Consider the following 11914-nt stretch of genomic DNA (forward strand, 5'->3'; position numbering starts at 1 on the left):
GTTGGTAACACGTGGGCTACAGAACCAGAACATGAAAGTTTCTAAAAGTTGAATTTGTTGAACACTACTGTTGGTGAAGGTGTTAGAAAGCAGCTTTTAACCAGTTAACTGTGTTTGACGAGTATACACGTGATCCTAATACTATAACTACCGAGCAGTTAAACTGACTTTTTGAAATTGTTCTATGGAAACTCCAAGATTGCATCTATTGAGACTTTAATTGATTTACAATTCAGTTTGCGTATTGCTACATCAATTTCTTTAATAATTGCTCAGAGATACAGCTGTTATCTTTTTAATAATTGCAAAAAGAAGAAATCGGGAATGGGTCATTTTAACCCGTTTAGTAGTTTTAATGTTAAAATTTGAAATGATACTAATTCTTTCAACGATGAATTCTTTATTTTTTCAGATAAACATGTAATTCTTCTTCGGCGACTTAGTCACTATTTGATTTAATGTAGTCAAATTATAACGTTCGATATTCGATAGAGAAGTTCGTATAATGTATAAATGAAATGTTGAAATACATTTGTTCCTTTATATACGTTAGCTGTGAAAAGTGTCAAGGGATTCATTTTATAATTATTACAGAAAAAGTTAAAAGGTTAATTGAAATCAATGAGTAGAGTTGGAAAACAATTTTGAATTAACTTCGTGAAAGGTAAATTAAGATTTGTCGTAGTGATGAGTTTCGTAATCTTCTGATACCTTTCATATTCTAATGGAATATAATTCGTTTGGTATATCTTTATAAAAATGAATCTTTAATTCTAAATAAAGAACTATAATTACAATGCTATATAAAATGGTAGATAAAAATATTTATATACGAAGAAAAATCTGACGAAAATAGTTGTAATCAAATGTTAATGCTGCAGTAATTATTCAGAATGATTAGCAAAAGTTTTGGTACCTTAAATCTTGTTCATTAAGTTTATTTGTTCAAAAAATTGTATTATCTCTCCTGTATTTCCTGAAATAGTTAATCATTGTTTCTTGTTAATGTTTACTTCCAATATCGTCACGTAAAATTTCCAAATGAATTTCCATTCCTGAATATATGTATTTTTAAGTAACCGTCAAACTATGACGAATCTGCATAAATATAGAAAGTTGATCAAGCCAGTCTTTCCTCTTGTAGCTGTGATTCCCCAATTTTTTTAAAATTCTGCAAAACATTTGTCACTTGCATAAAAATCAGTGACTCGCATTAACGAATGACGAAATATCTTCAAACTATTCTCTCCTTGTTTCGTTTGACTGATTAATATTGAAAGAAGTTTTACGAGGAAAAAGATCAATGACGCAAAAACGTAACTCCATCGATCATACATCACGCTTGAACATATCACTTCGTTTCCTGAACTTACTGGTCCTACGGCCAGCTGTAAAACTTCCCCTAGCAGTTAATAACCGAGTTTGCGAAACTTCTGCTGGCATTTAATTTAGCTCCAAGAGCTTTCGAACTCTCTGCTGACAAATCTCTCTGTCGGCGAAAATACGGAAAATTTACGCCTATTACACTGCACCTTATGGAAAAAGAATTCTTTCGAGAAAAGTTTCTTAAACGGCCAAAATTTTCATTATACATTATCCGGAAATGTCACTGTAAGAAATTATGTGCAACATGTGTGTTGTAACAACTAGAAGAAAACGAATAATAGATAAATATAATTAAAATAATTGCCTAATTTGGCTGATGTTTAGTTAAAATGGACGAATAAAGAAAATAAATTAATAAATGTTTCTGTATAAAACAAGGTGCACGTCAAATTTCTGTAACTCAGATATTTATTTTTACAAATATTTATATTTTATGTATTAAATTAGGTTTTAATATGAAGTTAATATAATTTATTTCTAATCAGATGTTCTAATTCTTCATAAGTAATCCTAAATCATTGAATAAAATAATTAACTAAAATAACAAAACCGTTTTCTATAATATTGTATTTCACTTTTACAAGTTGTTCCTCTACACAATATTCCGTGGTCTGAAATACTCCTTGCGGGACACTGTGTATATGAGAGCTAATGTATTTGGCACACCAAAGTCAAGGATCGCGACAGCGATAGTTTAAGAACCCAAAATTTCCTTGTTTATAGGCTAATCATGAATGAGGTACAATTACACTTCCAACAAGACGAAAACATTCTAGTTAAGTTCAAAATATTCAACAATATTCTTATAGAAAACTACAACTAATTATTTACACAATTCGACGTATTTTACTCACCTACGATTCAAGTATAAAAAGCTAATCCATATTCACAAATCGAGTGTGATTTATTCATTTCTAGAATAATTAATAATTATAAATTATAATTCATAATTCAATTACAATTTCCTACATACAATTTTCTACATCAAATCAAGTGGCGAATGAGAGTCGTCTTTCGAGTGCAAAAGGTTAAGTTTCTGAAGAGTGCTCATATCAATAAAATGGCAAGGTTTCGTGTTATGACGAGTATACTCGTCTAAAAATAACAAACTACACAATTAAGCAAATATCCATATTCGAAGTAACCAATTTCATAGGTATAATTGAGTGAAAATTGTTGAAAAAATTGTTTGTAGGTACGAACACGTACACATGCCAGAACAAGATACACACTTTTCAAAGAGGTCGCAGCAGCTAACTTAAATTTAAAATTCTACGTTTTCTATCATTCATTTATATCGATTCCTATATTATTCAATTAATTAGTTTTTCTACTTTCGTTTTCCCTTTTGTTTCTGTTTCCACTAAAAAAATATATCATCTAACTTATTTATTTTTCTTTTGTGGTCGATTATTTCACTGGTTATGGTAGGAAAAGTGCCGGTTAGTGTTAACACGTTGACCGCCACGAAAATTTTGAACGTTTTGCATAACATTACTTATTCCTTCATAATAAAGACGAGTGGTGTTAACGGTTTACATAATGGTTCTTAAGGTGTACGATTATTACGTTACTCATGCTATTACATATTTCAATACGACATCACTTTCCTTCTTCCAATTGCCTTCAAGTAATTTGGAGGCTCCGGTCATCGATGACCACCATGCTAGCCAACGTATTAACAATCCGGTTATGCGTTTTAAATGTAACTGATTCGTTGGACATGTTTGAGTTCCTACGCCGTTCTTTTGAAAATTATTAATATTAAAACAATTTTTCTAGGAAATTTTGGTAAAATAATTTAGAAGATACAACAATCTATAAAATAAATAAAATAAAATACCTTTTAATTCTGTATGCACACCATACGTACGAGCTACACCAAAAACAATCACACATCTATTTTAACACTAGCCATATCACTTTCCCTGCCGTAACCAATCAAATAACTGGCAACAAAACAAAGGTAAACAATTTACAGAAATTGAAAAACTAATTAATCGGACAACATAGGAATTGATATAAATGAACAAAGGAAACCGCAGAATTTTAAATCCGATCATTTGACCTGGTACGGTTAGTATTAAGAAATCGATACAAGAATTACGTAGCTGTCTACAGAGGAGAGGCAAGTAATTTGTCAAAAAATCGTGGTCGGTGAAGAGTTAACAAGAAAAATCGGAATCCCCGGCGAAAGGTTCATCTATCACCGGGTGCATCGGTTTTCCCGCGAGTCGGAATTAAATTTCCAGATTCATTAGCCCGCCGTGGCGCGTCTCGTGACGCACGAGACGGCTCTCTTTTACCGGCGTTCCTCCCTCTTTCCCGTCTCTCTCTCTTTCACCACCGACACCGCTCGAAAATGGCCACACGCAGCCGGCATAGCATCTTCTGGTATAAATACATATGAGAACTGGGTCGCTGCCCTGAACCACAGCCGCTGCGTCGTCTACGAGCTGTCCTCCTCGTTCCCCGGAAGTCTTACCTTTGACCCCGTCGCAGTTTCCGCTGGTAATTAGTCGGACACGTTTGAAACGTGTCCGCCGGTCGACCGACTCGTTTCGTAAACTTGCCGGACTGTTTTCAACAATGATAACAGTCGAGATTTTTGCGAACCCGCAGTACTCATTAGCGGAACTATCCGACGCTAATGTAAATTAACCCTTCGCGTTCCGCATTGTTGTTTCTTACTGTCCGCTGCCCCCTTTTGCACAAGATACTTCGAGGCTGCTTTAATTAACACATACGTAAAAATACGTTTTACGATTGTTGGAATATGAATATAGCGACAATACAAGCTGAGCTAAATTAAATTAGAAATATAAGTTAAGGGGTCGGGAGTGTACGGAAGTGTTTTAACTGATACTACCGAGCAGTTAAATTGAATTTCTGAAATTCGTCTATAGAAACTTCAAGAGTGCATCTATTGAGACTTCAATTACTTTATAATTCAGTTTGCATATTGCTAAATAATTTTTTTAATAATTGCTCAGAGAAACAGCTGTTATCTTTTTAATAATTGCTCAGAGAAACAGCTGTTATCTTTTTAATAACTGCAAAAAGAAGAAATTAGGAATGGATTGTTCTGACCCGTCTGGAAGTTTTTGTGTTAATGGAAATGGTACCGTGAAGTATACTTGGATAAAGGGTTGATTTTTGTAGAATAGTTTATGGAAATAATCAAGGATTAATTATGGTATTATATTGTAACAATTACTTAAACGGTTGTAAATTATTTATATTATTGTCTAATTATTGACTGTAATTATTAAAAGGAAAAATATAAAACTTTAAATACATTAAGGTTCTGCAACTGAGGGCTGGGATTTTGTACGATATGAAATTATATGCTTCTTCTATAATTAAAGTCATTTTTAATAATAGTAACAATAGTTGATTATTAATAACATGTTAATAAATATACGCATAAAATTCTAATTTTCTAGGGTTCTTCTGTTGATGGTTTCTTTCCATTAAGATATAAAATAAAAATTTAACTTATTAACGGGGGATGATGAGTTTTCTCGTTGTGTGTATTCATCTTTATCCTCGAGCACTTTCTAGTTTCCTTATTGCTTTCCCTAGATATCCTTGCATTAAAATGTACGACAATATTCATAGAAATATAAATTAAATTACAAACATGTTCATTGTAACAGAAATTGTTCAAAATTGTTATCATCCCCCTTTACTTACGTCGAAATCAATACTCATGGTTAAAAAAGTACTTTAGCAACATATAATATTAAAAAAAAACTACCATTTATTCAATTCTTTATTTCATGATCAATCTGTTCTAATAATTTTCTTCTAATGTTACACTAACATTCGAAATTGATAATCTGTATCAGACAGAACTAACATTTATTCAGTGCTTCAAATCACAATATTAATAAGGTTCATTGTAAACTACATAATAATCAATACCCGTACTCCAAAAATCATCAATTAATATAACAAACGTTTATTCTGCACTTCGTATTATAACATTAATATACCTTTCTCTAAATTAATAATCACACTGAATTTCTAATATCATCCATTCTTATTAAATCGAAGCGTTCTCGAGGCTGGTTCGCGTGACGATGACTTAGTGGTAGAAGGGTATGGTTTGCCCGGTTACCGCAGCAGGATTTCCGTGGACCTGCAGTCGCGGTTTTACGGCTCCGAATCCCGGAGCCGTGTGTCTGCCATATGACAATAACATCTGTGGCCCATGCCAAGGTACGCGTACCTGTACCCGCGCTACACCAACGGACCATCTTGCAAGCCCGACTGTACGAAACGAAATCGAAAGGTGTTCCTCGTGGAGGACGCGGCGGCGGCGGCGGCGGCGAGTGATGATGCAGCTGGCAAAATATTTGTACGGAAGGAAAACGTCTCGTTCGAAAATTGCGCGGCTGGGACACGTACACTTGCGCGATTAATTATCGTGATCGGGGTAAAGTCGTCCGCGCGAAGAACATTGTTTAATTTCACGAAGCGTTCTGTATGATGTAAGCAGCTGATATCTTGAACGAATAGATACTTTTGTAAAAGCACAGATAAGACTAGACATGACTTTTACTTTAAAAAAGGTACAGGTTGATTATTGCATAAGAACTGTTTCATAAATGAATGTAGTTGACAATTGAATAAGTAATTATAGATGAAGAGTGAGCTATTTCTTGTATAGTAAGTGGAAAAGAAGCATTAATGTGCTAAATATTCCAGTGACATTGGTAATAATGTCGGTCTATTAAAACGAAATCCAGTTGCACGTTTTTCTCTGTAGACATTCACGAAAAGTATTTAAGAAAAGCGAAATTTTATTAACACGCGCAGTCCTTTTGTATATAATTTCTTTTATTTTTGAAAATTTATAAATGTAAATAAGCAATTTTTTTCAATAATAAGAATTTTTTTAATAGATATGCTGGCTTTTTCGTAAAATATTTGTTTGAGAAACTATGGATAACGATATGAATTGTAAGTTGGATCACAAAATTCTATCCATCTTTTTGTACGTTTCAGGGTAATTATCTTTCAATAGTAATTTATAGAAGTTTTTAAATATTTTCGAATAGTCCAGGTGTTTTATACCAAATGGAATTTCTTGTGTATTTTATCGTTACGCGATCACCATATGGATCCTTTTATATCATCTCAAACAATAGAATAGCTAGACAAAAACGAGAAATTTTGGTATTCTTTCGATTTTAAAGAAGAAATTATATTTGACGAAGGATTATTTGAACAATCTATTACTAATATCCTTCTCCTCCAAAGAAGTGGTTTAAGGATCGAATTATCAAAATCATATATTTATTATTAGAACTGTAAAATATTATGTACTTTCCTAATTTTCACACTTAGTGCACAAAAGCTTTCAGTACCAAGCACATACAAATAACAATAATGCTTTCAAATAATTTCACAAACAATGGACGTTATTTTACTATTTAAACTTTGTTTATCGATGAAAACAGAAGACGAAAAATAATTATATAAAAACTTAACTAATTTTACGAAGTGTATTATAAAATATTTTTAAAAAATCTATATTCTTCTCTTCTTAGATAAGTTATGTTTTCAAATAATAAACAAACTTAATATTCAACATTTAAATTATCAAAAAAAAAGAAATAAATACATAACACTATCAAATATTAAATTATAAAAATATAAGAAGATATTAAAGTTCAATAAAAAATTACGATAATAGCAATTTGATATAATTAATACTCCTTTTTGATCACAGAAAAATTACTCAAATTATGTCATTAAGAAAGATTTAAGAATTACTGTAAAAGCAGATTAAATATTTTAATGTTCATTCATCAACCACAATCACCCCTTTCGCGTAATATTACAAAATCAAGTTAATTCCACTTTTACCGACAAGGTGTATTTCAAGTGGTACTTCGTAACAGATGTCGCCCGCGTACAATGAGGCGAGTAAACACACGTCGGTAAGATAGAGAAGCATAAGCGTCGCTCACAAATTAAAGAGCAAGTATCATTTCCCGATAGTCAATTACCGACGCGATCAACTCAACGAAAAGACATTTCGCGTCACACAGGATTCTCCAACTGCTTTAATCGCAAAACACCATTCTAATAACGGAACGAAAACCCGCATACACTCGCGAAATCATTCATCGAAGTTCCACCAGTGTCTACGGTCAACGCCAATCGTCGGTCAAGGAAGCAATCAATATAGATACCGTGTAAATCACTGGCAATTAGCGACTAATAAATATAAACACACGCCGATCGGCCTGATTCGTCTTCTAACGGCAGCTTATCTATGAAAAATCACGTGAAAACTTATCTAAGCGGTTCAACATAAATAGAGCGTACTTGAAAACGCCGAAAGGCCGTACGCAAATCACATGGCACGGTGAACCGAGGAGCCGTGTGTGCACGGTACTTAACTAGATGCGCACGATTTAATCGTTCGCCGAGAAACGATAAACGAGGTTGATACAAAGGGAACTTCGCCGGCCAATCGACACGGTTCGAAAACGGGAAGCGAGGAAAAACAAAGCACCGTGGCCGGGACCGATAACGATCGTTTTGCGCAGATTATACTGCACCAGGAAAATCAGGGATCAATGACGGGTAAATGGAAATACGCTCGGAATTATCGAAAAGAACCCGTTGCACGGTTGAACGGTAGCCAGAGAGCGTAGCATCGTGAGCGAACGATCGAACGACAGGCGGCGAACAGGTCCGGTGTTGAACGACGACAACGAAACGGTTCACCGTGTGAAACGTCCCGATGTATCCCGACGACATAACCTCAAAAACGGGGGGATTCGGTGGCCCCCCACGGCGGCCACGAAAATAAAAGTCCCGTTGTCTGTTGGCGAGAAGACACGGGCCGGGTCGAGAAGGTTCTCGCCGCAGACGACGCAATGCCACGAAAAAAGTCAACGAAACTTGCGCAGGAGCTGGCAGGAAAGTCAAGAGCCCTCGCAGTTGACACATGTCAAGCGTGCAGTGCAACTCGAAAAAACGTCAGGGTGGCCGACAACACACGATTACGGGTACGGATGTAAAAATCGACACTCACCGCTGTGCCCGGTGTTGCTCGACGACTGGCCCATTATTCTCACGCCGACGGTGATGGCAGGCACGAGATAAAGCGCTCGGTGATCGCGGCGTGCTCACGTGAAAAACCGGACGCATGAGTGCGCGAAAGACCGACACATTTTTCGAAAAAATACTATCACATCGTGTACCCGCAGTGTCGCTACGACAGAGACGGACGGCCGCTACGAAGCAACGAGGTGATTGGCCCGCGTGACCGTGCGCATGCGCGACCCGCGGGATTTTGAATCGGCTCGCGTTATCTACTCGCCGTAGAGAGACGTGAACGCAATTTACTCGATGCCGGTCCTGTCCGCGGGGTTCTGTCGTTCGCTAGCCGACCGTTCCTAAGAAAAGGTAAACCTTGACGAGTTGCTCTCTATCACGTGCACACCAGCCACCACGTAGTTTGCACGAGTCTTTCATTAGCATGGCCATTTCAAGAATGCTCACTTCACACATTTCGCAGCCGTTCACTTGCGTTGCACTTTTAGAATTTGTAGATGGTTGTCAATCACGTGGCGTTACGTATTATACTTGCACTTTGAATTGGTTTCGTTTGTTCGACTTGCAATTTCTGGTAAGATTTATGAAATCAAAGTTTCATTCGGGTATAGGTATATTGTGCTTCCATTGTGTCTTGTTTTACTTGGACTTTGGACAGACGTTGTACAACTAGATGACTTTATGGCATTTCTATTTGAATTTGGAAGATGGGAGTTTCTTTCAAAGATAAACATATAATATATTGAATGTGGTAATTCTTGGAATAGGAGTAATCAAAATGGATTGAACAACTTCAGACACGATTGACTGTAATGTCCTCGTTGATTCAGGTTTTCTTGATAGGATAATCTTTATAAGGAGCATTGTAATGTTTAATCGCGAGAATAATATTTGAAAGCAATTTTTGTAGTTTTGGTACTTACTTTGGTACGGTTATTAGTAATTATAGTTACATAATTTAACTAAATTTATGGAAGAGAATAACCGGAGAAACTCTCGCACTTGTATAGAGGATTTTTAGTTAGTACAATCTGTTGGAAAATTATGAAAATACAGAATATTCCTGTGATCCTAACGCCCTCTACTTGTGTTAGTATATAATGAATATCGTGAAATGTAACCAATAAGCATTTTTATTGTAAAGTAATTCTTGCCGATCACTTTGTATAAACTTTGAAAAATGTTACACTACCCGATTTATACCGCACAATAAAAAAATATTCTAAATTAGAAAAAAACAGCGAAATATATGATGCCGTTTATGTATTATTATTGCCATTATTATATTATGTTCGATTATCACTACGTTTACATCATTATTGCTTCACACTATTACTAATTTTGTACAACGATCATTGTATAATTTATTATTGTTATTCGTCATTGTTTATTAAAAAAGAAATATAAAATAATAAAGAGCATCAATAAAGAGCACACGTATGTTAATATTTTATTCTTTCTGTCTTGTGCATCCTTTTGCATGTGCACACAATATCACTGTCCCAACGTTATACATAATTAGCCTGCGGAAGCGTATGCTTTTACAACACCTAATTACCTCGCAAAACTGAGAAAAATAAGGAGTTCAACATAAACTTTAATGCCATACATGTATTACAACGTACATGATAAAATGAATTATTTTTCATTCTATAATTCAACGTCCGAAGTTATGAATTCGCTTAAAAATCCGCAGCCTACTTGTAACAGTGGACCAATATCATTAAGAAATGTAAATAACACAGTAAGTTAAGGCACAGTGCTTCGCCGCGTGGCGACAAAGACGGTGCGCAGGTCAAAGTGGCTGAACCAGCACTCGAGCGATCAGGGCTTACAGGGCTTTCAGGGCGGATGTCTTGAAGAGCCTGTCTTACAATTATCTCAGCCCAGTTGGCCCTGATATGGACGAGAACAGTTCGTGAACCTCTGCACAGAAGTCTAGTTCGAAAAGAGATATTTTATGGTGGGCAAGATTTACCCTTAGTTAAGGACATCAAAGACATTTAATTGTCTTTCTCAACAAAGATCGTTAATTGTCTTTCTTTAAGTAAAATATCCGTTTTTCATCAAAGTAAGAGATTATGATTCGTGACAATAAGTTGAAATATAATTAAAATTCAAATGAAAATACTTTTCGTTAAAGGAACCGATTTTTGAATGTTATCAAATTCAAGGACCTTTCGAAAACAGTTTGCCTATAAGATTAACTTCGGTCGTTGACTTAGGCCAATGAACTGAGAATGAAAACACAAAATATTTGAATAACCTTAAACTAGAAGTCATTAACTAGAAGTCATTGACGTTTTAAAGCGATTTGACTGTGTAACTGAAACATAAGTTACGCGTACAGAAAGATAATATTAACCTTCTCAGATGTACACAAACTTGGCACACTTGTCTGTAATCCAACTGTCTGCCATAAGAGATCTGAGAAAATACATTCTATTCGAACACTTTCTTGAAATTTAAGTATAAGAAATAATTTAAACTGTTCTTTTATACGAATTGCTTTAAATACCTTTATTTTCAAAGATCTTTTAACCCCTTATGTCCTGAAGGTACTTCGAAATACCATTTTCATTAAAATAATTCTCTAAACCAAAAATGCTCAAATTTCTTAAAATTTAATTTAGTTTAGAATTAAAATATTGTTTATGTTAATATATGTATCGTTCAAACAGATCAAAGAATCTAGAATAAAAACAGTAAAGATAGTAATCATGAAAAATAATTCAAAACACAAAGGGTTAAATCTGATACTTAAAATCTTTTGCAAATCAACACCTTTATTAATTTAAAGCATTGCTATTATTCATCCGCTATCTCTGTATAATTTAACTGAGTTCAGATGACAGCTAAAAGAGAAATTAATTAGACAGGGCCGAGAAATGAAGATACCCGTACAAAAACATCTAGAAAAATTTTGTTATTTAAATAATCTTTTACTTTATTACGATCAATATTTACTTTATCTGAACGTTAGTTGATCGTTATCTAAACTTAGTTAATCTCATTCTATATATTCTATTTTCGTGGATTAAATATGGTGACTTCTTTTAAGACAGAATAAATTGGAAAACAAGAAAACTCTATGATCAGAACGAATTCCTTTTAACACAACCCATTGCAAAATGTGAAACACGATTCATATAAATGAAATTCCGAAAATTAATTTTTAAGGCTTTTACCATTCTTGTAAGAAGTGTCTTCAGAGATTAAACATTTCAAGGTATTCGCATACCACAGCCAGAAGGGGGCTCTGTTCTCAACTTTGTTAATAATCGAGACGGTTGGGTACTGGAGTATCACCAGGGAAACTGTGGTGCTAAATGTTTGATGTCGATAGCTGACGAACAGGCCTAGATTGATCTTTTTTAAAGGCAAACTCTTTGATGTCAGCAAATTAGTACATTTGCAGAAAACAGAATAATGTACACTTAAAGCTAGT

The 11914-nt window shown here is 34.7% G+C and overlaps 1 protein-coding gene across 2 annotated transcripts in view; it reads right to left on the reverse strand.

Annotated features, from left to right (window-relative positions):
- The window catches only part of neur (E3 ubiquitin-protein ligase neur), a 150007-nt gene that overhangs the window by 130089 nt on the left and 8004 nt on the right, over positions 1-11914 (reverse strand). Inside the window, exon 1 of one of the 2 annotated variants that reach the window (XM_031973530.2) lies at positions 8444-8595. The exons of the other annotated variant lie outside the window; for it this stretch is intronic. Coding sequence (XP_031829390.1) covers positions 8444-8477 — 34 coding nt within the window. The 5' untranslated portion in view covers positions 8478-8595. Of the gene's footprint in view, positions 1-8443; positions 8596-11914 lie in introns of those variants that run through there. 2 annotated transcript variants of the gene reach the window in all.

Source organism: Nomia melanderi, chromosome 13 (genome assembly GCF_051020985.1).
Source record: "Nomia melanderi isolate GNS246 chromosome 13, iyNomMela1, whole genome shotgun sequence".
NCBI lineage: Eukaryota > Metazoa > Arthropoda > Insecta > Hymenoptera > Halictidae > Nomia > Nomia melanderi.